Raw genomic sequence first — 24677 nt, forward strand, 5'->3', positions numbered from 1 at the left:
CTGAACGAGGTTCTTAGGGAGAAGCGTGTTCTTATAACTTCTTCAAAACAGCTAACACGGAAATGTGCTAAATCATTTCTATTGGCTAGGCTCCTTATTGCTAGGCAGAAAAGCATGCAGGAAACACTAGTTTCATTCTGACATATGTGGTTAAGCGCTATGTCAGACTCGCAAGCCAGACCTCCAACTGACTTGGCCTACTTACAGCAGGTGTTGCGGTTTGACATTTGAATTTCCTGAGTTCAAGTTTCCTGTTCTTCTTTGAAGATTAGGAAATGTATAACGAGGTAGAAGGGCTAGACGGGGTCCCCAGGAGATCCTCTAGTCTGACCCCGCTTCATGTTCACGCTTATATCCAAATCTCGCTTTATGTCCTGCCTTACAACCATTATCGCTTCTCAACTTTCAAGAAACTAGAAGGGAGGGGAGGGTGAGATGGAATGCAGCCTCCAGATGTAGGAAGAAGAGCCATGGGAGCCAAGGACACTTGGCAAGTGTTTGCCAAGACCAGAGACTTTTTCTCATAACAAAATAGTGACACTCAATTGGACAATGTGACCTGCACTGATAGGGGGAGCGGGAAATGGGCTCTACATGGGGTTGCCCTTGAGGTGCATCCGGCGACTACAGCTAGTCCAAAATGCAGCCGCGCGAGTGATAGTGGGCGCACCGCGGTTCGCCCACGTTACACCTGTCCTCCGCGAGCTGCACTGGCTACCTGTTGGTCTCCGGGTGCGCTTCAGGATACTGATGACCATCTTTAAAGCACTCCATGGTAGTGGATCTGGGTACTTGAGAGACCGCCTTCTGCCGATTACCTCCCTAAATCGACCAATTAGATCGCACAGACTGGGCCTCCTCCGAATCCCATCTGCCAGTCAATGTCGACTGGCGACCACACGGAGGAGAGCCTTTTCTGTTGCTGCCCCGACCCTGTGGAACGAGCTCCCCATGGAGATCCGTACCCTCACCACTATCCAGACCTTCCGCGCAGCCCTCAAGATCTGGCTCTCCCAGCAGGCCTGGGGATAGGTTTCCAATTACCCGCCTGAGTGTTTGATTGCTGAATGAAAGTTGTGTTTTATTATTTTTTCTTTGTGCACATATTGTTTTGTTTCTGACCTTGCACCCCCCTCCCCTGTGGTTGTAAGCCGCCCTGAGTCCCCTCAGGGAAAAGGGCGGCATATAAATCCCAATAAACCTAAACCTAAACCTAAATCCATATTGTAACTAGGTGGGTTTGCGCGGGAATCAGGTACAGCTGGTTTTGCCTTCATCGGTGCCAAACTCAATAAAGTTTTGCCTTCGGACATCTGAAAGTCTTGAATATGCTTGCTTTGATTGAGTTCATCAGTCGAACCATTGACAGGTAGTCCTCGACTTACAACAGTTCATTTAGTGACCGTTCAAAGTTACAACGGCACTGAAAAAAGTGACTTAGGACTGTTTCTCACACTTACCACCGTTGCAGCATCACCATGGTTGTGTGATCAAAATGCGGATGCTTGGCAACTGACTCGTATTTATGACGGTTGCAGTGTCCCGGGGTCCTGTGATCCCCTTTTGCGACCTTCTGACAAACAAAGTCAATTGGGAATCCAGATTCATTTAATAACTGTCTTGCTAACTTAATAACGGCACTGATTCCCTTAACAACAGTGGCAAGAAAGGTCGTAAAATGGGGCAAAATTCACTTAACAAAACATTGCTTCACTTAGCAACAGAAATGTTGGGCTCAATTGTGGTCGTAAATGGAGGACTACTTGTATAAAACACTTTCACCTCAATTTCTCTCTCTCTTTCTCTGACTTCACTGATCTTCCTTTGGCGGGAAGGGGAGGAGTCTAATTTTTACAGATTCGGCTTTGCATTTCTCACCCGTCTCCTCTCTCTCCTCCATTCCAGGGCGTCAACTGGTTTAACTGGAAAGGATTCGAGTTTTCCATTCCTTTCACTGAGATGAAACTGCGGCCCAGCAGCTTCCACCTATTGCAGCGGTCCTGAGCGGGATGCGGGGTGGACTAAGGGAGAGAACAGCAGAGGCAAAGCAACAAAAAAAAAACAGCGGGGGAAATCCCGGCAATGACCCCTTTTGCAACAGGATACCTCACATCTGGCCTTTGTTCTGCTTTTCTGGCCCATCCTGAGGAAAAAGAGGAATGCATCAAAACCAAAAGGAGGGGGGAAAAAAACCTTTGGAGATTTGAGAAAATCCACTTCAATCAAAAAGGAGAGAGAGCTAAGAACTAGAGTTTGAGAGGATGGAAGCAATTCATCTGAACATAGGTAGTCCTCAATGTACAACAACAATTGGGAGCGGGATTTTTATTACAATGCAAGGCGATTGTTGAGTCACGGCCAATTTTACCACGGTTGTTAAGTGAGTCAGGGTAGCTGCAAAGCGAATTGTGAGGTCACTAAGCAAATCTGACCTACCCCCTGGACTTTGCTTGTCGGAATGCCACAAATGGGGATTTCGTGACCCTGCAGCCGTGATAAACACATGCCGGTTGAGTCAAGCTCCCCGATTTTGATCCCATGACCCTGGCACAAGGACTGGCTGCCAATCACTTTTTTCAGTGCTGTTGTCCTTTTGAATGGTCCCTAAACAAACAGTTGTAAGTTGAGGACTACCTGTGATTTTTATTTTTGTAAAGGAAAGCTTTTAAGAGAGCCAAGAAATCAGATCAGCCGGCAAAACATCAGCCAACAAAAGTCGATTCCCTTCCCTTAGTTCTGGTTCTGGGAATCAATGACTTCATGCAGCAGTGAAGTCCTGATTCGCACCCAAAATCTCTCCTTCTTGACCCCTTTTGCTTCTCATCAGCTCACCCGCTAAAGACTTTTCCCTTCCTTCTCCAGCCTCATTCCCAACCCAGGCTCCATTTTCTTCCTCCTGCGAATGCCATTCAAAATGGAGTTAAAGTCATAAGTATGTTGGTGAACGCAGCTTGACATAAAAAGCACTTTTAATGTTGGTTTGATTTTTCTCCCCCATTCCTTTTACCCCCTGGGGAAACCTTGTGAACTCAAACAACAGACTGTTCTCCCATCCGTAACCTTTTTGCCTCTCGCTCTGCAAACTTTTACACCGAAAGGTAAATGATTAGTACTGAAAGGCACAGGTAGGAATCAAACTGGGCAAAGGGGGGTGGATTGCAGAGTGGAAAAAGAACTGAAGAAAATGGGAAAGACCTCAGATTCATTCTTGTCCTCATAAATAATAATAAAACACCGAAAAATCAACAGGCCAGTTCCTAAATTGTGTATGCTTTCTCTCATTTATATGAGATTTCAGGGACCAAATTGGGATTAATTCTCACTTAAAAACTGAGTTTATGATTATATAAACATTTTCAAGAAATTCTGGCACATAGAAACCTAGCATTTTACAGATGGTGAGGGTAAATTCTTTTTTTTTTCTTGCTTTAAACTTTCTCTAAGAGTAAAGGATTTATTTAAATTCTGGCCCAAATCCAAGTAGATTCTGTCAGAAAAAAAGGAGCGATTTCCTGCCTCTGAGCAGTACGTAAGAGCCCTCTGATTGGGCACTTTATAGGAGAATAATTGCATTTTGCAACTTTATAATGGAGAACTTTATGATTGTAAGGTATATATATATATATAATTGTAAGGTATAAAGATATTTGGTATTGCAGTTGTTCTTAAACTGAGGACAGTTACCCCCAAACTGATAATTTGGGCCTATTCCTGGGGTTTATGAAATAATACCATATGTAAATTCTGTTTCAGAGTTGTGGGTCCAGTTTGGGACTGCTACTGGTGAGACACTTGTGTAAAACAACAGTCAGGTCTCTTGTGGGGACAATGACATTATTCAATGCAAAGTGTCATTTGGGCCAAACATTTTAAGAACCACTGTTTCTTTCCTAACCTGATGCCTTTGTGGGTTGGACTAAATCCATCCAGAATTAAGAGAAATGTGGGTGATATAATTGGAATTGAAGAAAAACCTGAGGTGAATGTCAGGATTAGCCAGAATATTCCATCTAAAATCAAAGAGAGACAAACGCAATCCAGATGTGGGAATGACTTCCCAATTTGATCTTCTAAACATTTTGTCCGTTTCTTGAACCTCTTTAGTGAATCAGACAGACTTCCTTTGAAAGATTAAAGGAGATCCAAATGAGGCATTAGGAGCATACTTTTTAATGATTAATGTATTAATTACTAGTACAAACAACAGACTTCAAAGGCAGAAGTCCCAGATTTGTTTAAAAGTCAAATGCCAATAGTCTTGATTGTACTGATAGAAGAGAATACTTAGCTCAGGATTGAACTGTCCTTGGTGGTCCCTGAGCTTGGTTGTTTTCCGGCAGCGGTTTCATTACCAAATTAGGTAACATCAACTAGCATTGATTACTAGATTACTTATCTGACATTACCTAGTAGATTACCTAATTTGCTAATGAAACACTACAAGAAAACAACCAAGCACGGAGAGCATCAAGGAACTCAGAGTCCTGATTGTACCCAGACAGTGCTAGGATTATAACTAGGAACAGGGGGAGATGCTAATAAAATCCCAATTTCCTGTTTTTTCCCTTTCTCAAATAGTTTTAGCTAATTAAGACTTCTCTGCAGCCTTCCCAAACTACTAATTACGTCACCGAGTGTTCTTTTTCTTCTCTGGAAATGTGAAAATGTTACAGTTAGTCCCATAATCAGACGTTTAGACTGGATTTGGCATTCTAATCCGCCTATCAAGTCGTAACTCAGGTCAGGGGTGAAATGCTACCGGTTCGGGCCCGTTTACTACTGGTAGTAAAAATGCTACTGGTTTGCCCGAACCAGTGGTAAAATAAATGAAACTGGTTCGGGCGAACTGGTTTTTCCGACGAACAGCTGTGACACACGATTTATATTAGCTAGAAAGCAGAATTTCCTGCTTTCTAGCTAATATAAATCGTGTGGCACAACGGATTCCCCCCCCCTTCCTGTTCGCTTACCTTACCTTTTTGACGCTCTGTGCATGCACAGGTGGTACTGTGCATCACGGAGGTGGCACATGCGAGTGAAGTGTGTGTGCTCACATTGCTACCGAACCGGTAACAAAGGTAAGTGGATTTCACCCCTGGCTCCGGTCCTTGGGAAGGAGTCAATAGGTAGTTTGAAAAGCCAGATCGAGTGTAAACATCGGGATGACTGTGCAACCAACCACAATTCCGCTGCCATCTGATCACGAGGCACAATTGAAGACAAATGTTAAAGAGATGATCTCCAAGACAGGAGTAAGCCTGGCTTCGGACAGAAAACTTGGAGAGGAGACCATGGGCTTTGAAGTGGGAGAGAGAGAGAGAGTTTGACCTGTGACTCAAGCAAGACCTGTAATCTGTCCATCGTCCTCCACAAGCCCAGCTTCACATGATTCATCCAGCACCTATTGGGGTTAATATTTGTGACTTGGGCAAATGTCTTTGTTTGTACTGGGTAAAGATGAGGCCAGCAAATTTGTCGATTTGGTTCAACACGGGAACAAAGTTGTGTTTCTCTGGGACTGTGACACTCGTCAAGACAAGCCACTTGATATTAGAAGCAGGTGGAAGAGCTCACAAGAAGTTTTTTCTTCTTCTTACGGGAACTTTAAGGGAATGTTGAAAGGACGGTCTTTTACAACTTGAGGCAGGGTAGGAAATTTGCACAAATTTGGTGGGAGGGAAAGGCAAGCTGTAAAGTATTGTTTCTTTATAAGAGCAGGGGAGAATAAAACTCTTCTATAAAAGAAGTGCTTGGGGAAAAAAGTTATTTTTAGATCATGGGGAAAATATGTTTAAAATAAAAATCAAATTGAAAAAAGAAAGGACTAGTGACGTTCTTCAACATTCGTTTTGGGGGTTTTTTGTACAGCCACTTAGTCTGGTGGGAAACAACCTAGAATTGGTAGCAGCTTTGTAACTGAATAGGGTGTTTGCTCTTTTGAATCTCATTGAGGCGGGTGGGTGAAGTGGAATTGCCCCAAACCTGGATCGGAATTGGTGAGACCACCTACTCTGAAAAGAGTAGATTTGATGTCACCTAGCAAAACATCCCAGAACTGATTGCTTCGGAGTCTTGTCTGATTATCAATAGCAAAAGTGTGTTGACTCCAATGTAGCTGGTTCTGAGGATTCTCAGTATTATTATCAGCCCATGGCAAATTTGTGTCGACTCAATTGTGTTGATCTTGTTGTTAATTCTTCTTTTCTGTGAGCCCTTCCCCACTTCTGGGTAAATGTGCTCCCACCCCCCCCACACACACACAGAGACACCTGTTCCTTGAGTACAAACTATCTTGGCATAAGATAGCCTGTCCCCAGTGTAGATCCCTCTTCTAAGTATTATATCTCTTTAGGTGGGGCTGGCTAGATGGTTTACCACCATGAGATCTTATTAAGCAAAGCAGTTGGTTAAACCTCTGGATTTGCTGCCCTTCCTTTTCTGACCGTCATTAGCCGGTGGAAAGCCATCCTCCAATTGCAACAGGAATGAAGCAGAAGCTGATTCAGGATCCAAATTTTGGGAGAGCGTGCATTTCAGGACTGCAGATCTCCACTAGTCTGCCAGGAGGACTTACAGAGACCTGAATATCTGGTATAGTGCCTCCTGCTTATGTAGAGGGTTGGAGTAGAAGACCTCCAAAGTGCTTCCAACTCTGTTGTCCTTCACCAGGGCTTTGTACCATAATTAGCAATGAGCATTAAAAGGTATGAAACGGCCATCAATTGGATATTCAGAACAGTGGTGGGTTGCAGGCGGTACGCCCCGGTACGGGCATACCGGATCCTGTCCGGAGCAACGGATACTGTTCCGGTACGGTGCTCCGGAGGGCCCACCCACCCGCCTGCGCTACTTACTGTGTTTTAAAGCTTGTCGGTACTTCCACCCACACACATGGTGCATACAGCGCCTATGCGACGCTCTGCTGAGCAGCTGGAGCATCATGGAGGCTTCCGGAAGCATCATTTGATGCTAAAATGCATGCACGCACCACGCACATGCATATGGGTGACACCGGGGCCGTTCCAACCATATCCGTTGGAACGGAATCCAGAACACACCACTGCTTCAGAAGCATCTCATGTTCCTCTTTGGATTGTTTTTAATTTATTTTATTTACAGAACATCTAATTCTCAAACAACTCTACAGGAGATGACCTAAAAAATAGGAGCAATCTAAAATCAAACATATCAAGCAAGAACAATAACCCAACAGAAGCTCAACATCACACTGTGGCAAAGCTTGGGACCATAGAGTAGAATGGAATGGCATGGCATAGAATAGAATAGAATAGAATAGAATAGAATTTATTGGCCAAGTGTGATTGGGGACACAAGGAATTTGCCTTTGATGCAAATGCTCTCAATGTACATAAAGAGAAATAAAATACCTTCATCAAGATCGTAAGATACAACACTTAATAATAGTCATAGGTTACTAATAACCAATCAAATCATACTAGGAAACAAATAAAACAATATAAATTGTTAAGATATAAGCAACATAGTTATAGTCATGAAAGCTGCTAGGAAGGATAGTAATACAGTCTAAGTAAATAATTTGACAGTGTTGTCGGAATTGGTTGTTAAGCAGAGTGATGGCATTTGGGGGGAAAAACGTCCTTGTGTCTGATTATTCTGGTGTGCAGTGCCCTATAGCATCATTTTGAGGGTAGGAGTCGAAACAATTTATGTCCAGGATGTGAGGGGTCTGTATATATTTTCACAGCCCTCTTTTTTGACTCGTGCAGTGTACAGGTCCTCAATGGAAGGCAGGTTGGTAGTAATTGTTTTTTCTGCAGTTCTAATTATCCTCTGAAGTCTGTGTCTCTCTTGTTGGGTTGCAGAGCCAAACCAAACAGCAATAGCCAGATCTTTAATAGCTTCTAGAATGTCATCAGGTGGAAGTCATATGGATCATTTTTTCCTTACCATGACAACTGCAAATGATTATTAAATGAGGCTATTGGGATAGTGCTCTCTTTTTTTTTTTCCACTTGTGTCAGAAGCACTAAGGTGCTTCAGGGTTGAAAAGCGTAGCCGGTGACATTGCCGTTGTCCAGGGGGTGTCCAGTTGAGGACTCCTTCCATGTCCCCAGGAGGAGCTGGAGCGAACGATGGGAGTTCAGGTCTGCCACACAGCAGCACTTGGGTCTCGAACACAGGCTTGCTAACCTCCATCCTAGCATCCTAATCACTTAAGCCACCGTGTTCCTATCAGGACATTGCTAAATGAAGACCTCCTGTAGTTTAAACTATCCTAAAATCCATGCATGGTTGGCTACATCGGTGAAAGTTGAGAACTGCCAAGAGAAATAAGGGAGGGCGAATAAAGACCTTGATGGCAGTAGTAGAGCGGTGACTCTTTCAGTAATGTCTTCAGGAACTAGGAGTTCCTTTGATTGATGTTTCTTGTTCTTTGAAGTGACAAAGCAAGTTCTCCATGAGGAATGTAGAGTCCTATAAGAACTGGTTCAAAGCTACCGAGGATAAGGATTGCGCATAGATTTAAACTTTAGTTACTGGTAAACCCATTATAATAATGTGGGAAACAGGGCCTCCATAATATGACAAAACGCAAGATCAAACTAACAAGGTGGCGCAGTACTTAAATGCAGCACTACAGGCTACTTCAGCTGACTGCAGTTCTGCAGTTCGGCTGTTCAAATCTCACCAGCTCAGGGTTGACTCAGCCTTCCATCCTTCCGAGGTGGGTAAAATGAGGACCCAGACTGTGGGGGCGATATGCTGACTCTGTAAACCGCTTAGAGAGGGCTGAAAGGCCTATGAAGCGGTATGTAACTCTAACTGCTATTGCTATTGCTATTGCTAAAAAGCAGGTGGATGATTTCCATTTCCCACCCAGCAGGAAGGGTGGGAAAGGCTTCACTTTTCGGGCATTGGGGTTCTCACCCGGGGTACCAGCCGCACCAGGAAGGGCTTGCAATGAATAAGGAATCGAAATGATCCCCTGAGGTCAGGAAGGCATCCGGCTGAGGCAGGCAAGAGCTGGAAATCTCGCAGGATGTAAGCAAGGAAGAGAAACGACTCCATGCGGGCTAAGGCTTCCCCCAGGCATACCCGCGCCCCACAGCTGAATGGCACCAGATTCCGCCAGGCCTCGTCAGAGGCTTCACCCTCCAGGAATCTCTCTGGACAAAAGAAAGAGACTGGTCATATTAACAAGGACAGCCAGTTTGGGTCTAGTAACGAAGGCCCCAGACTGGAAACCAGGAGATTGCGAGTTCTAATCCAGCTTTTTGGTACGAAAACCGACCGGGCAACTTTAAGCTTGTCATTCTCTCTAAGCCAAAACCCACTTTACAGAGGAGTTGTTGCGTGGAAAATTAGAGGAGGAAGGAATATTGAATGTGTTCACCCCCTTGAGTTATGTATAAAAATAATAATAAAGGCAGGCTAAAATAAACAGACAAACAAATATAACAAACAAATAATAAATAAATAAAGGAAGGGAGGGAAGGAAGGAAGGGAGGGAGGGAGGGAGGGAGGGAAGGAAGGAAGGAAGGAAGGAAGGAAGGAAGGAAATAAATCCTTTCCCACATCTTAAAGTTTTCATGGTTGGGGAACACTGGGTTAAAGATTTGGGTGGGGCTAAATAAATAAATAAGCCAGAAATAAAATACACACACACACACCGCAAGTGCTTAGCTGAAATCAATAGATCAATATAAAATCCTAGCTTCCAGCAACTTGGGACTTTACTCCTGTAACCTAACTAGGTAAAGGTAAAAAAGTCCCTGTAGACTTTACTCTGCTAGTTGCTGCTGTCTATAGGGTTGGATCCAGTGGTGGGATTAAAAATTTTTTACTACCGGTTCTGTGGGTGAGGTTTGGTGGGCATGCATGGCTTGGTGGGCATAGCAGGTAAAAGATACTGCAAAATCCCCATTTCCTCCCGATCAGCTGGGACTCGGGAGGCAGAGAATAAATGGGGGTGGGGCCAGTCAGAGGTGGTATTTACCGGTTCTCTGAACTACTCAAAATTTCCACTACCGGTTCTCCAGAACTGGTCAGAACCTGCTGAATACCACCTCTGGTTGGCTCATCTCTGTTTCAAGGCCATTGAGCCAGCGCTGTCTGAAGCAATTTCTGTGTCCATGTGGCTCACATGATGTCACAGATCCCTATTACGTTCTCACTGAAGTGGTACCTATTTATCTACTTGCATTTGCATGCTTTCAAACTGCTAGGTTTGGCAGGAGCTGGAGCAAGGACAGGAGCTCATCCTGTCTTGTTGCCGCTTGGGTCTCGAACGTGGGCTGCCAGCTTTCCAGTCAACAAGCCCATTGTCTTAACCGCTGAGCCACAGCACCAGCCCATTTTTGATCTCGCTAGCTGAAAAACAAATCGTACATGGCTTAGTATGATGGGTAAATCCCAACTTTTCTTTCTTTGATCTGGGTCTCACCATTTGCACATCTAACACATCATAAAATCCACACAGATTTCTTCCCCAAGCTACCTCTTTTAGTTGCCCTAAGCTATGGTTTTCTGAAATGTACTTTATTGATTGGTGCACAATAAGCTGCACTGACACAACACACTAAGCTGGTGTGTCCCAAACTTGGTAACTTTAAGACAGGTGGTCTTCAACATGCTGGCTGGGTAATTCTGGGAAAGTCCATCTGTCTTAAAATTGCCAATGTTGAGGGATACTGCACTGTTGTGGCCCAGCATGAGCCGTTGGAGTTGCCACCAGACTCCGACAGCGAGGGGCCCTATGAGTCGGCTCTGGAGGATGTGGAGGACCCTGGACAGGGTTCCGACTCCAAGCAGGGCGCAGAGAGGCTGGTTGGCCACCAGGAGGCACCTGAGCCTTGGACCAGTGGGGAGGAGACAAGGGAGAGTGAGCCGAACACCAGCAGTGAGTTGTTTCTGGATGCACAGCCCCGAAGAGCTAATAGGCGTCAGGAACAGTTGTGCAGTTACAGGAGGTAATTGCACTCAGCTGGTGGTCATTAGGCTCCTCTCCAGACTATAAAAAGACTGCTTGTGCACACGCCCCTCTTGCAGAAGTCAACACAGGAATCAATGTCAGAGAACATTATGGTGAGCTTGGCAGGCTGGATTGCTGCCAAGCCTTATCTGTGCTGGATTGCTGCCCAAGCTTGTCTGTGCCGGTTTGCTGCCAAGGACCTGTCTGTCTGTTAATTAAACGCTGTAACTTATCTTTGGCTCGGAGTGTGTGTTGGTGTGGGACAAGTGGGGTCAGAACACTGCACTAAGCCAAAGCCAAGCAAACTTCATGGTGGCTTAATGTGATGTAGGAACTCAGTCTCTCTCTCTCACACACACACACACACTTGCAAATTAGAATACCTGGCCTAAACTCCAGAGGACGGTGCCACTTGTTCTCATCGTGATGGGCCCCATAGAGGTTGGGAATGACCGTTGTGCCCTTAGGAATGGAGAAACCAGACAGACTTGGGAGAGGGGATGAGAGGGAGAGGAAAAAAGAAGACAACAATTATATCAACAAGGCTTCAGCAATGTAATTTGTTCCTCTTGTTTGCCCTGAGATTATGGGTCTCATGGGCATCTGAAAACATCCCAGAACCAGTTTGTTCTAGCAGTTAAGGCATCAGGCTAGAAACCCGGTGTTCTGACCTAGGCTTCCCAAGACCATGAAGCAGACTCCTCGTCCCGATAAAATCTCTTTTATCAGGATGAGGGAATTCCTCTTCAGCAAACTCCTGGCAAACAGTCTTTCATGAGATTTCACAACTATAGAGCTTTATCAGGCTTGTAGAGTTGTCAGGAGGCAGTGGTGAGGCCCCTCCTTAAGAAGCCTTCCCTGGACCCAGTTTCTTTAGCCAACTATCGTCTGGTCTCCAACCTCCGCTTTGTAGCGAAGGTTGTTGAGAGCGTGGTAGCACGTCAGCTTCCCCAGTACCTGGATGAAGCTGCTTACCTGGATCCATTTCAGTCAGGTTTCAGGCCCAGGTACAGCATGGAAACGGCATTGGTCGCATTGGTTGATGATCTCTGGCGGGCCCGGGACAGGGGTTGCTCCTCTGTTCTGGTCTTATTAGAACTCTCGCAGCTTTCGATACCATCGACCATGGTATCCTATTGCGACGACTCAGGGGGTTGGGAGTGGGGGGCACCGTTTTGCGGTGGTTCTCCTCCTACCTCTCAGATCGATCGCAATTCGTGTTGACTGGAGGACAGAGATCGACCCCGAGGCGCCTCACTTGTGGGGTGCTCCAGGGGTTGGTTCTCTCACCCCTCCTGTTCAATATATATATGAAACCGCTGGGCGAGGTCATTCGTGGTTTTGGGGTACGGTATCATCAATACGCTGATGATACCCAACTTTTCATCTACCCCAAGCCACCCCAACGTCGATGCCCTCGACGTGATGTTCCGGTGCTTGGAGGCTATGCAGACCTGGGTGGGGACGAACAGGCTCAAGCTTAATCCCTCCAAGACTGAGTGGCTGTGGTTCCCGTCAGCCCGATTTGTGCATCATGTACCATCTTCGATGATAGGGGGAGAAATTTTAGCCCCCTCAGAGAGGGCCCGTAATTTAGAAGTCCTCCTGGATACGCAGCTTAGTTTAGAACAACATCTTACAGCCGAGACCAGGGGGGCCTTCTACCAGTTGCACCCCTTCCTGGATCGGGATGCCCTGTGCACAGTCACTAACGCCCTCGTCCTTTTTCGCCTGGACTACTGTAATGCTCTCTACATGGGGCTGCCCTTGAAGAGCACCCGGAGACTCCAGTTGATCCAGAATGCGGCTGCGCGGGTTGTCATGGGGGTATTTAGGTGCTCCCATATTACACCCCTTTTAGGCTGCCTGCACTGGTTGCCAGTTGTTTTCCGGGTGCGATCGAAGATGTTAATTATGATCTTTAAAGCACTCCATGTCTTATGCCCAGAGTACTTGCGAGACCGCCTACTGCCACCGGTAGCTCCCACCATTCAGTACAATCCCACAGAGTCGGCCTCCTCAGGGTGTCGTTGGCCAGGCAGTGTCAGTTGGCGACCCCCAGGGGGAGAGCCTTCTCTGTGGGAGCACCTTCCCTTTGGAATGAGCTACCCCCGGAGCTCCACCTAATCCCCGACCGCCAGTCCTTCCGGCGCGCCCTAAAAAGTTGGCTTTTTCAGCAAGCCAGCCTGGCCTGAATAGAATAAATTAAATTATTAATTTTAAATTGTTAATTTTAATTTAATCCTAAATGTGATTTAAATTGTCAATGGAAGGTTATTGGATTGCCTATTTAATCTTTTTTAACTTTTAACTTTTGTTAAATGTGTTTTTATGTTGTACGTCGCCCTGAGTCCTTTGGGAGAAGGGCGGCATATAAGTGCAATAAAACCAAAACCAAGCCAAACTAAACTTCCAAACACCATGCTATAGCAACAATTACTCAGGAACAGATCTTCACCCTAATGAATTGAACTAATTGTCTCCTGCAAACTCCCCTCCCCTTTCGCTCCTCTTTATTCCCTATGGGAGGGGCCATTCACCATCCAGCTCTGCCTTTACTCCAGAGTTGGCCCTTGTTCCTTAGCTGTTCCTGACAGCCTCTGTTTTGCTGCTTGCTTTCGGCTGCCATTGAAACGGGGACGGGGGGCATGGTATTTGGGTGGGGAAGTATTCAGTGCAGGAGTAACTGGAAAAAGGGAGTTGTTCTCACCATCTACTGCGCATGTTGCAGATAGAGGAGTTGCCACCAAGGCCAACTGTCCGGCATACCAACCTGATGATGATTTTTAAAGATGTCTCCCACATGACACTTCTGGGGTGTACGGATTAGACTATGGGATGGGGTTACCAAGGGGAGGGGGTTGGGTCACTTATTGATATCTATGATTACGCGCGCTTTTGCCTCAGATCTTGCTTTGCTTAGCTGCTATCTACTCATGACCAGTAAAAGTAGATCTTAATTCTGCAAAATGGAGTAGAGTGGTTTCTTTCTTGGTTACTGAGGGAGGCCGCCGTGACAGTCCCCTTCTCCTGGCGGCTCTGCGCATGTGCACATTGCATGCGCGCACCTGCGCTCAGGCCTGTTTGGCTCACATTTTCTCACTTTCCCCACATTCTGTCTAAAGGCACTCAAGGTTTATATGTTTGTTTGTTTTTTAAAAAGAACTTGATGCCACAAGCTTGATGCCTTCAACTGTTTGGTGCCCAGGAGGGTCATGGGTGTTCAGAAGGCAAGGTAGAAAGAGCACTTGGTAGTATGCAGTAGGAGATAGGGGGAGGCAACCTGGATACCCTTCCGTCAAGGACAAATTTAGGTGGGAGGAAAGTCTTTTGAAACCTGTTACCTAGTGTTACGGATAGTCATGTGGGGCAGAGCCAGGGGTGCTGATGGACGCAGGCGCAAAGTCTCCCAGATGGTGGCTCGGAGGTAAGGCAGCTGCTCCTGATCGCCGTAGGTCAGATCACGGTGAAATCCGACGACAGTGGTTAATTCTTGGTGGATCTGCTCCTGAATCTAGAGTGGCAAAGAAAGAAGAAGAAAAAAAAAACATGGTGAGAAGAAAGAAGACACTACAGGTTGCCCTGGATAAATGACCATTTGCTCAGCAACATAATTTATGACCATGTTGAAGTTACAATCTTTGCAACAACACACACACACCCGCAAGTCATATGATCAAAGTTCAGGTGCTTGGCATCTCACCCACATTTACAACAGCAGTGTATGCTTCATTGCCCACCCACACCCCCAAGCTGGCTTATCTCCTCACCCAATCCTACCCTTTTGACCACCTGCCCTCCGTCACTTACCTCCTTGCCAATCTGTGCTCCCCACCGCTGCCTCCCACTGGACCTTCACCCAGTGGTTAAAGTTCAGTATTGCAGGCTAACTCTGCCCTCAGCCTGGCAGTTCGATCCTAACTGGCTCATGGTTGACTCAGCCTTCCATCCTTCCGAGGTGGGTGAAATGAGGATTTTTGGGGGGCGAATATGCGGAGAACAGATTGACTGAGAACAGATGGGGCTTTGTGGAGCAGGAATTGAAATTCTCCCCCACCCCTAGCAGCAGTGGCACCAAGGCCAAAATAGAAGAGGGCTGAGACTCCTGACAGATAGTTCTTGACTTACCACCACAATTGAGCCCAAAATTTATTTTGGTAAGCAAGAAGTTGTAATAAAGCTTTGGAGAGGTTGGCTTTTGCAGGAAGCCCTCCATTTATGAAGAGTGAGATATAGGCAGTCCTCGACTTATGACCCCCACCCCCACCCCCAATTGAGCCCAAAATTTCTGACAGGACTACAGGCTGCTTAGAAGGGAAACACACTAATCATTCTGTGAGACAGTTGTTCGGAGAATGTTGCCCCATTTTACAACCTTTCTTGCCACCGTTTGTAAGGGAATCCCTGCAGTTGTTAAGTTAGTAACCTGGTTTGTAAGTGAACCTGGCTTCCCCCTTGACTGCGTGTGAGAAGGTCGCAAAACAGAGCAACTGTTGTTAATATGTGCCAGTTGCCAAGCGTCTGAATTTTGATCACAGGAATGCTTCAACAGTCCTAAGGATTAAAAACAGTCATAAATCACATTTTTCCCAGTGCCATTGTACAGTAACCTTGAATGAATGGTTGTAGGTCAAGGATTATCTCTAATGGTATGTGAGAAAGACCTTGAGAGACACAGGACAAAGAAATACTGCCTAGGGCAGGGATGTCAAACATGATTTCATTTGTGTTTGACCTTGGGGGGCATGGCTAGGATGAGTGTGGCCAGCTCAATGTCACTCATGTCGGGGGGCCCTGTGGGGGCCTGAGCTCTCTGCCAGCGAAAATGGATTCCTGAGCTCCATTTTCAGCTGTGATGGTCTCCGGCAACCCTCTGCCAGTGAAAATGGAGTTGGGAGTGCTGCCTGTGGCCCTTGCGAGCTTGGCACCAGCAAACCGTTCACCGTACCTCAGGACGATGCACCAGGAAGGCAATAGCCCAAGTGAGCAGGGTTGCTGTGGTCTCCGTGCCTCCAATAAGCAGGTCAACAATGGCCATATGGATGTGATCCAACAAGAGGCCGGTCTCCCCCCATTTTTCAGTGCCATAGTCATGCAGAAGCTGCAGCATGTCATCCAGCATGTCCTGGATCTCTGAAGGGCTACGTGACTCCTAAGAAAGAGAAGAAGGTGTGCAATCAATCAATCAATCAATCAAGATGTCAGGGTTCCAAATAGCATCTAAAATTAAATCAGAGTCCAAGGCAAAGTATTGCTCAAAGTTCCAATTTATTAGGAGAGCCATGTTGGCACATCTGGGGAAACCCGAATCTGAAAGCTTCCTGGTTTTCCCCACCCAGTTTAAAGTTCAAGATACTGCCCCCACATCCACAAGTCCATCACATGGTCCAATCTCCCATTGCCATGATGGCAGTTCCACCCATCCAGTTCCAGTCAGGTGCAGAGGCGCAGAGACAAAGGATGACCTTGGCTTTCTAGAAAGGAATTTTGTTTTGGCTACATAGCATTTAACTCCGTACCATCCCCCCTTCCATTTTCCCACCATGGAAACGGCATAGTAGAATAACAGAAAGTGTGTCAGGCCAAAGATCCAAAAGGGATATGACTGCAGGCCTGACACAAGACAAACTAATTTCATCCATCTATTCATCCTATCAGGGAACAATTTGTTCAGTAAACAATCAACAAACTGTCTTGTGATTATAAGAAATGGACAGGACTACAGGCTGCTTATAAGGGAAACACACTAATCATATATCTGGGAAGGATGATACAGACTCATTCATTGACCTTTTCAATAATTTCTGTTTTGTACTAGTGAAGAGAATTTATTTTTATTTCTTTTCCAGACTATTATTTCCTTTGCAGACTGTCTTGCAAGGATTTTTTTTAATACAATACAATAGCAGAGTTGGATGGGGCCTTGGAGGTCTTCTAGTCCAACCCCCTGCCTAGGCAGGAAACCCTATAACGTTTCAGACAAATGGCTATCCAACATCTTCTTAAAGACTTCCAGTGTTGGGGCATTCACAACTTCTGGAGGCAAGCTGTTTCACTGATTAATTGTTCTGTCAGGAAATTTCTCCTCAGTTCTAAGTTGCTTCTCTCCTTGATTAGTTTCCACCAATTGCTTCTTATTCTACCCTCAGGTGCCTTGAAGAATAGTTTGACTCCCTCTTCTTTGTGGCAACCCCTGAGATATTGGAAGACTGCTAACATGTCTCCCCTAGTCCTTCTTTTCATTCAACTAAACATACCCAGTTCCTGCAATCGTTCTTCATATGTTTTAGCCTCCAGTCACTTAATCATCTTTGTTGCTCTTCTCTGCACACTTTCTAAAGTCTCCACATCTTTTCTACATTGTGGCAACCAGAACTGAATGCAGTATTCCAAGTTTGGCCTTACCAAGGCATTATAAAGTGGTATGAACACTTCACGTGATCTTGATTCTATCCCTGTTTATGCAGCCTAGAACTGTGTTGGCTTTTTTGGCAACTGCTGCACACTGCTGGCTCATATTTAAATGGTTGTCCATTAGGATCCCAAAGATCCCTCTCACAGTTACTACTATTGAGCAAGGTACCACCTATACTGTACCTGTGCATTTCATTTTTGCTTCCTAAATGTAGAACCTTACTTTTTTCACCATTGAATTTCATTTTATGAGATAGTGCCCAATGTTCAAGTTTGTCAAGATCCTTCTGTATCTTAAGCCTGTCTTCTGGAGTGTTGGCTATTCCTGCCAGCTTGGTGTCATCTGCAAATTTGATGAGTTCCCCATTTATTCCCTCATCCAAACCACTGATGAAGATGTTGAAGAGTATTGGGCCTAAAACAGAGCCTTGGGGTACTCCACTGCATACTTCCCTCCATGAAGATGCAGTTCCATTGAGGACTACACGTTGAGTGCGGTTGGTCAGCCAGTTACGAATCCATCTGGATTTCATTGGAAGTAAATTCAATTCTGTTTTACTTTATTATGTTACAAAATGCCTCAAGTGCCCTCAAACGGAGGCAAACCTTGTAACCTTTTAGAAGCAATAGATACTCTGTCAAATTAATAGGTTTGTGTTCACATACTTCTTAAAGCTTAAGTATACTATGACAAAAATAGAGACTTTTTGGCTACTAAAAAAAAAATTTTTTTTTAAATTGAAATTTTGGAAGCCCACCCCTGCTCTTTCAACGAGATATGGCTTCCCCATCTCTGTGGTAAGCACTGGCCCAATTTACTATGGTGATAAATCCGGAAGATCTTCTCATCATTCCTGTTCTCAAATTAGTAGATTCTTTTCTCATGAGGTTTTTTTTCTAAAGGTTTAGGGGTGCAAGGGTCATGTAACTTGACAGCTTTAAGACTTGCGTGCTTCAAATGCCAGAGTTTCTGAGCCAACATTTTGGTTGCTAAGCAAAAGCATTGAGTTTCACCACATTTTACAAGTTGGCCATGCCCACCCAGTCACACGACTGCCAAGCCACTCCTACCCGGTCACATGGCCGGCAAGCCACTCCCACAAAGCAGGCCACACCTACGGAAGAGGTTCTAAAAATTTTTGAAACCCACCACTGATAAGGACAGGTGGTAAGTCACTTTTTAAAATGCCATCGCAACTTTGAACAATTGCTAAACGAATGGTTGTAAGTCGAGGATTACTTGTATAGCCCTAATGTAGCAGCCATTCTCCACATTCTCACCTGGTGTTTCTTCATCTGGCTTTGGATCAAGACATCCCGGTTTTTGACACAGGAAAGCAGATGTCGCAAAGTAGGGTTGGGGAACACCTACGACGCAGCAAGGGATCTGAATGAAGTTGGTTTTAGTACAAACACTCAGGACACCCACATTTCTTCCTTGACCATTCCCTTCTCACATTTTAGAAATATTGTATCTCCGTCAACACCCAAAGTAGTAAAAGAGGGAGAGGAGAGAGAAGAGGAGAGGGGAGGAGAGGAGAGGGGAGGAAAAGAGAGGAGGGAAGGGGAGGTGAAGGGAGGAAAGCAATGGGTGAGCAGAGGGGAAGGGAAGAAGGGGAGCAGGGGAGTGGAAAGTGGGAGGAAGGGGGAGGGGAAGGGGAAGGGAGAGGAGGGGAGAGGAGAGGAAGGGGGAGGGGAGGAAAGGGGGAGAGGAGGAGAGCGGACCAATGGGGGGATGGGGAGGAGGAGAAGGGAAAGAAGAAGAAGAAGAAGGAGGAGGAGGAGGAGGAGGAGGAGGAGGAGGAGGAGGACTCCTCTTCCGCAAATTTTCTGTGTGCAGAGAACTGGACTGTTTTCCAACATTCAGTGGTTGCTCATCGTCCTTCAGCAGTTGGAATGTGCATGAACAATCTATGACATTCTAGCAAGCCACACGATATACTAACCACAGAAGTACAATCTAAAAAGATATCCTTCCCAATCTTTCTTTCACGTGTGATGGAAACTTATGAAACATTTAACTTTCTGCCAGCCCCTGTTTGTTAAAGATAATAGAGGCCTGTGGTATCAAAAAGTGGAATATTTATCTAAACCCCCTTGAAGAAAACCTCTATTAATCTGCGCGTGCATGCATTCATTTAGACAGAGACAGAGACGAAAACATTATGAGTGGCTATCTGTCCTGATAGTGTGTCCGAAAATTAAGGGGGCACAACTTTGAAAAACATCAGCAATCTAACATTTGTTGACTATCCTCAACACATAGGGCTGAATGCAAATCTGCCCAAGGCCAGCCTAATATATTAATTCTCTCTTTCTCAACCTTGGCCACTTCAAATTGTTTGGACTTCAACTCTCAGATTTCCCCAGCCATCTTAAAGTGGCTAAAGTTGAAAAATACTGTACTAAGCTCGATTAGGCCAAGATTATTACTTGCAAATATGAAAAAAGGTGATATTTTTTATCTGTCTCAGTCACATCATCCATGGGAAGGTCACTAAAGTACATAGTGGTTGGGACTTCATGATTACAACCCATCCCCTTTTTATATGGGGATGTAAATGTGGCAGGCTTCATGTGCTGGAGGTGCCACATTGACTTTTTTTGACCCAGGAAATGCCTCTCTAAGATGTCAGTTTTAGATCTGCAACTCTGACCCTAAAGGCACCCAAAAATAAAAAGCCCTCTAACCAGGTCTCACCCTGAAGATGGGAAGAAAATCAAGCATCTGGATGGAAGCAGAGCTCCAATTTTCAACCAGCTCAATCATGCAGTTATGCATTTCTTCGACGGTGGAAATATCCTGCGATGGAGGAAAAGGCAGAGGTAGCTTGGAGAAGACAATCCATGGGAAAGCAGAGCAATGACACAGCAGGTCGTAAGACTCACCGCCGCTCCAAATATCAAGTTGGAGATGACTGCACAAGCATGCAGGGAAAAGGCATGTGCCACATCCACAGGTTGCCCATCGTAACTGTGGAACACCTGTTGAAGAATTACAAGAGAGAAATACACCTCGGATCAGGGGTCCACAACCTGTGGGCCGTGGCACACGAGTGGGCAGTGAGGGGTGTGCGGAAATGGGCAGCTAGCATGTCCAGTCACGTGTGTGAGCAGCGGACAAGTGTGCATACCTGCGCTCCATTTAAGCAAGTGGCAGGCGCTTGTGCGTGCAGCTCATGCAAATGAAGTTGTGGGTGCTTACTGTCCACTTGGAAGGAACCATCTCATTCTCCACACTTCACCACCCAATACAATGCAATGCAATGCAATGCAATGCAATGCAAAGCAATGCAATGCAATGCAATGCAATGCAATGCAATGCAATGCAATGCAATGCAATGCAATGCAATACAATACAATACAATACAATACAATACAATACAATACAATACAATAGCAGAGTTGGAAGGGACCTTGGAGGTCTCCTAGTTCAACCCCCTGCCTAGGCAGGAAACCCTATACCGTTCCAGACAAAGGGCTATCCAACATCTTCTTAAAGACTTCCAGGGTTGGGGCATTCACAACTTCTGGAGGCAAGCTGTTCCAATGATTAATTATTATAACTGTCATGAAATTTCTACTCAGTTCTATGTTGCTTCTCTTCTTGATTAGTTTCCACCCGTTGCTTCTTGTTCTACCCTCAGGTGCCTTGGAGAATAGTTTGACTCCCTCTTCTTTGTGGCAACCCCTGAGATATTGGAAGACTGTTATCATGTCCCCCCTAGTCCTTCTTTTTATTAAACTAGACCCAGTTCCTGCAACAGTTCCTCATATGTTTTAGTCTCCAGTCCCCTAATCGTCTTTGTTGCTCTTCTCTGCACTCTTTCTAGAGTCTCCACATCTTTTCTACATCGTGGCAACCCCTGCTAGTCCGCAAAGCCCAGTCTGCACATGGCTCTCCTGAGCTCTGTTTTTTTTCTGGCAGGGGCACTGCGGGCCAGTCCTTCACAATTTCCAGGCCAACCCCCACGGGCCAGATCTAAGCACCCACTGGCCAGATCCGGCCCACGGGCTTTGAGTTTGACACCTTTGTTTTAAAACAATTGGTTGTTAAGCGAGGGCTCCCTGCACAATTAAGGATGTATGACCACCGTAGGTACATTACATGCAAAAAAATAAGAACGCATGGATTTTTACACCCTTTCCCCATTTTTTAAAAAAATATTAAAAAGTAGATTCTACATCAGCATCTTCAGCCTCAGCTTTTAGATGCATGGACTTCCTCTTTCCTTGTCAAGGTCACCTTGGAGAGGTGTTGAGCCTGGTCCTGCACGATCTTCTCCATGTTTCCTCGCAGGCAACGCTGGAAGGCCACGTGGGCGAGTTTGCGTTGCAAGCGCCACGTCGGCGTGTAGTTCCCCAGCGAGAGATCTTTGCCACCCTTGGAAATCAAGTGGGCTGGAGAAGAAAGGTAGGAAGGAGAGGTTAGAAATAGCCTTCAAGGAGAAGGATGTAGGGAAATGGCAAAAGTCTTCACTCTGGCTTCAGAAAGATTCCCAAAGCTTGGGAAAAAATCCTGCTCTCAAACTCTACCGATATTGATTGGGCATCCCCAAGAGATGTCGGTAAAAATAGTATGTTCCCCACCCCCAGGGGTGGGTTCCTGCCAGTTCTAATCTCTTCTATAGAAGAGGTTCCACAAATCTGCAGTGCCATTTAGAACCGGTTCCAGCTCCCTCCCACCACCCGTCCGCACATCATCCAGATGAAGAGCGAGAGGAGAAATTCTGAGAATTGAAGTCCACAAGTCTTAAAGCTGTCAAGTTTGAACACCCCTGGGGTTTTTTTTCTAAAGGTTTAGGGGTGCAAGGGTCTTGTAACTTGACAGCTTTAAGACTTGTGTGCTTCAAATGCCAGAGTTTCTGAGCCAACGTTTTGGTTGCTAAGCAAGTGCGTTGTTAAGTGAGTTTCACCACATTTTACAAGTTGGCCACTCCCACCCAGTCACATGGCCGACAAACCACTCCCATCTAGGTTTTTTTTTCCACAACCAAGCAAATCCCATGTCTGTGCAATGTGTGATCCTTCCTCCCACTGGAGATAGCTTACAAAACGGCTCTCAAGCTATGATTTGAGCTCAGTTCATTACCAGAATTATCAACCATCCAGAAAATTATTACCCAGAAAGTTATGAGGTCGTCCAGCGAAATCAGACCATTTTCGCATCAAAGCCTCCCGAATTAATTCGGAGCTGTTCAGCACAATCACAACTGAGCAAGGGGAAGACAGGGGGAAAAAAGAGCAACTTAAAAAAATAATATATTTTCAAAGGTAGTCCCCAAAACTCCCAAACAGCAATTAGCTTAGTCTTAGAACAGACTTTTCCCATTAGTACAGGAAGCCCTCCACTTATAACCATCCGCTCAGTTACAACAGCACTGGAAAAATGTGAGTTATGACTCTTTTTCACACAACCATTGCAGCATCCCTGTGGTCACATGATTAAAATTCAGACGCATGGTAATTGGCATGTGTTTATGGTAGCTGCAGTGTCCCGGGGTCATGTGATCACGTTTTGCAACCTTCTGACAAGCAAAGTCAACGGGGGAAGCCAGTTAACAACAGAAGAAAGAAAAGAAAAGAAAAGAAGGAGGGAGGGAGGAAAGGAAGAAAGGAAGGAAGGAAGGAAGGAAGGAAGGAAGGAAAAGCAAGCAAGCAAGGAAGAAAGAGGGGGGCAGGGAAGAAGGAAGGAGGGAGGAAGGAAGGAAGGAAGGAAAAGCAAGCAAGGAAGAAAGCGGGGGGCAGGGAAGAAGGAAGGAGGGAGGGAGGAAGGAAGGAAGGAAAAGCAAGCAAGAAAGAAAGAGGGGGCAGGGAAGAAGGAAGGAGGGAGGGAGGAAGGAAGGAAGGAAGGAAAAGCAAGCAAGAAAGAAAGAGGGGGCAGGGAAGAAGGAAGGAGGGAGGAAGGAAGGAAGGAAGGAAGGAAAAGCAAGCAAGAAAGAAAGAGGGGGCAGGGAAGAAGGAAGGAGGGAGGGAGGAAGGAAGGAAGGAAAAGCAAGCGAGGAAGAAAGAGGGGGGCAGGGAAGAAGGAAGGAAGGAGGGAGGGAGGAAGGAAAAGCAAGCAAGAAAGAAAGAGGGGGCAGGGAAGAAGGAAGGAAGGAAGGAGGGAGGGAGGGAGGAAGGAAGGAAGGAAGGAAGGAAGGAAGGAAGGAAGGAAGGAAGGAAGGAAGGAAGGAAGGAAGGAAAATGAATTTGCAAGTTATTAAAGTTCAAATCCATAAACATAACTGTTCCCACCAGAACCCCCATATTTTTTGGAAGGCTAAAAACTCCACAAATACATAGGTTTTAAATTAATTTCCCCCAGTGCCTCCTCCCTAGCATCCCCCCAAATCACAGTTCTCCCCACCCACCCACCCATCCGAACACACTCAAGAACTACCTTTCTTCCCACATTGGAGGCGGTAGATGGGTCCATAATGCTGGGCTAACTGGAGGAAGTGGACTGGCAGATCGGCATGCAGCAAGTGGTGGAGATTCCCCACTAAGGGCCAAGGTGAAGGCCCCGGGAGCTCCCACAGTTCCTTCCTCCATCTCAGCCACCCCTGAAACCACCACAGAAGGGCCACAGCCAGGAAGACCAATACCCAAAGGGAAGTCCAGAGCATTGTTAAATCAGCCAAGTGAGGCTCCTTGCATTTAAGGGCAAGCCTATTCAACGTGCGTGTAGGAGAGGAGGAGGAGGAGGAGGAGGAGGAGGAGGAGGAGGAGGAGGAGGAGGAGGAGAGACTGCCCCTCCTCAAAGCCACCCATCATCCTTCCTTAACCTATCTCTCCCCAACCGCAGGGCGGAGCTACATCATATCTCTGCCAGGAAAATCACTGAGGTTTTTTCTCTCCTTCCCCCTGACCTCATATAACTGTCAACATGGAGGCCATCCCCATCCCCATCCTTGAGATAGGACATATTTATGGTTTGAGAACCTCTCTTTTCCCCTTGACTCAGCCGACAAGAAAGAATAACACAGATGGAAGGCACCTTGGAGATCTTCTAGTCCAACCAAAGAGAACATGTTTTGTGAAACCTCCGAAGGATAATATCCACGTTGTCATAAAAGATGATTGTGTGTTCTTTTTCGCTTATTTTTCCTCTCATTTTTCAATTTCTCTCTGTCCGTCCCCCCCCTCAAAATAAACACAGGTCCTGTGCAATGAATCATCCTCCACATTGCAAGCCAGGGGCTATTAAGATTAAACACATCCCTCTCCATTAGGCATACTGGATGGACTGCCAGTTCTAACCTCTTCTATTGAAGAGGTTCCACAAATCTACAGTGCCATTCAGAACCGGTTCCAACTCTCCCTCAGC

General features: G+C 45.8%; 2 protein-coding genes across 9 annotated transcripts in view; one reads left to right on the forward strand and one right to left on the reverse strand.

Annotated features, from left to right (window-relative positions):
• LOC116504730 (tenascin-X-like) overlaps window positions 1–3250 on the forward strand; it is a 134529-nt gene extending 131279 nt beyond the window's left edge. For all 8 annotated transcript variants that reach the window (XM_032211940.1, XM_032211943.1, XM_032211947.1 and 5 more), the window contains one exon: window positions 1906–3250. In XM_032211940.1, coding sequence (XP_032067831.1) covers window positions 1906–2004 — 99 coding nt within the window. In that variant the 3' untranslated portion in view covers window positions 2005–3250. The remainder of the gene's footprint in view (window positions 1–1905) is intronic.
• A 5633-nt stretch (window positions 3251–8883) lies between these two features.
• On the reverse strand, window positions 8884–23976 carry LOC116502430 (steroid 21-hydroxylase). Its single transcript, XM_032208324.1, has 10 exons — window positions 23751–23976; window positions 22492–22581; window positions 21615–21769; window positions 20258–20353; window positions 20070–20171; window positions 18650–18736; window positions 15903–16106; window positions 14299–14468; window positions 11338–11441; window positions 8884–9149 (listed from the first exon to the last, which is right to left on the reverse strand). Exons 1-10 carry the CDS (start codon window positions 23974–23976, stop codon window positions 8884–8886), a joined length of 1500 nt encoding a protein of 499 aa, XP_032064215.1.
• Window positions 23977–24677: the final 701 nt, after the last annotated feature.

The sequence above is a fragment of the Thamnophis elegans genome, chromosome 2 (assembly GCF_009769535.1).
Source record: "Thamnophis elegans isolate rThaEle1 chromosome 2, rThaEle1.pri, whole genome shotgun sequence".
NCBI classification, from domain to species: domain Eukaryota; kingdom Metazoa; phylum Chordata; class Lepidosauria; order Squamata; family Colubridae; genus Thamnophis; species Thamnophis elegans.

Coding starts and splice junctions, on each gene's coding strand:
- LOC116502430 (XM_032208324.1), bottom strand. CDS start 23,976: ATGCTCTGGACTTCCCTTTGGGTATTGGTCTTCCTGGCTGTGGCCCTT. Junction 20,172..20,257: donor ACTTGATATTTGGAGCGGCG/GTGAGTCTTACG, acceptor CCTCCATCGCAG/GATATTTCCACCGTCGAAGA. Junction 14,469..15,902: donor TCCTGGTGCATCGTCCTGAG/GTACGGTGAACG, acceptor TTGCCACTCTAG/ATTCAGGAGCAGATCCACCA.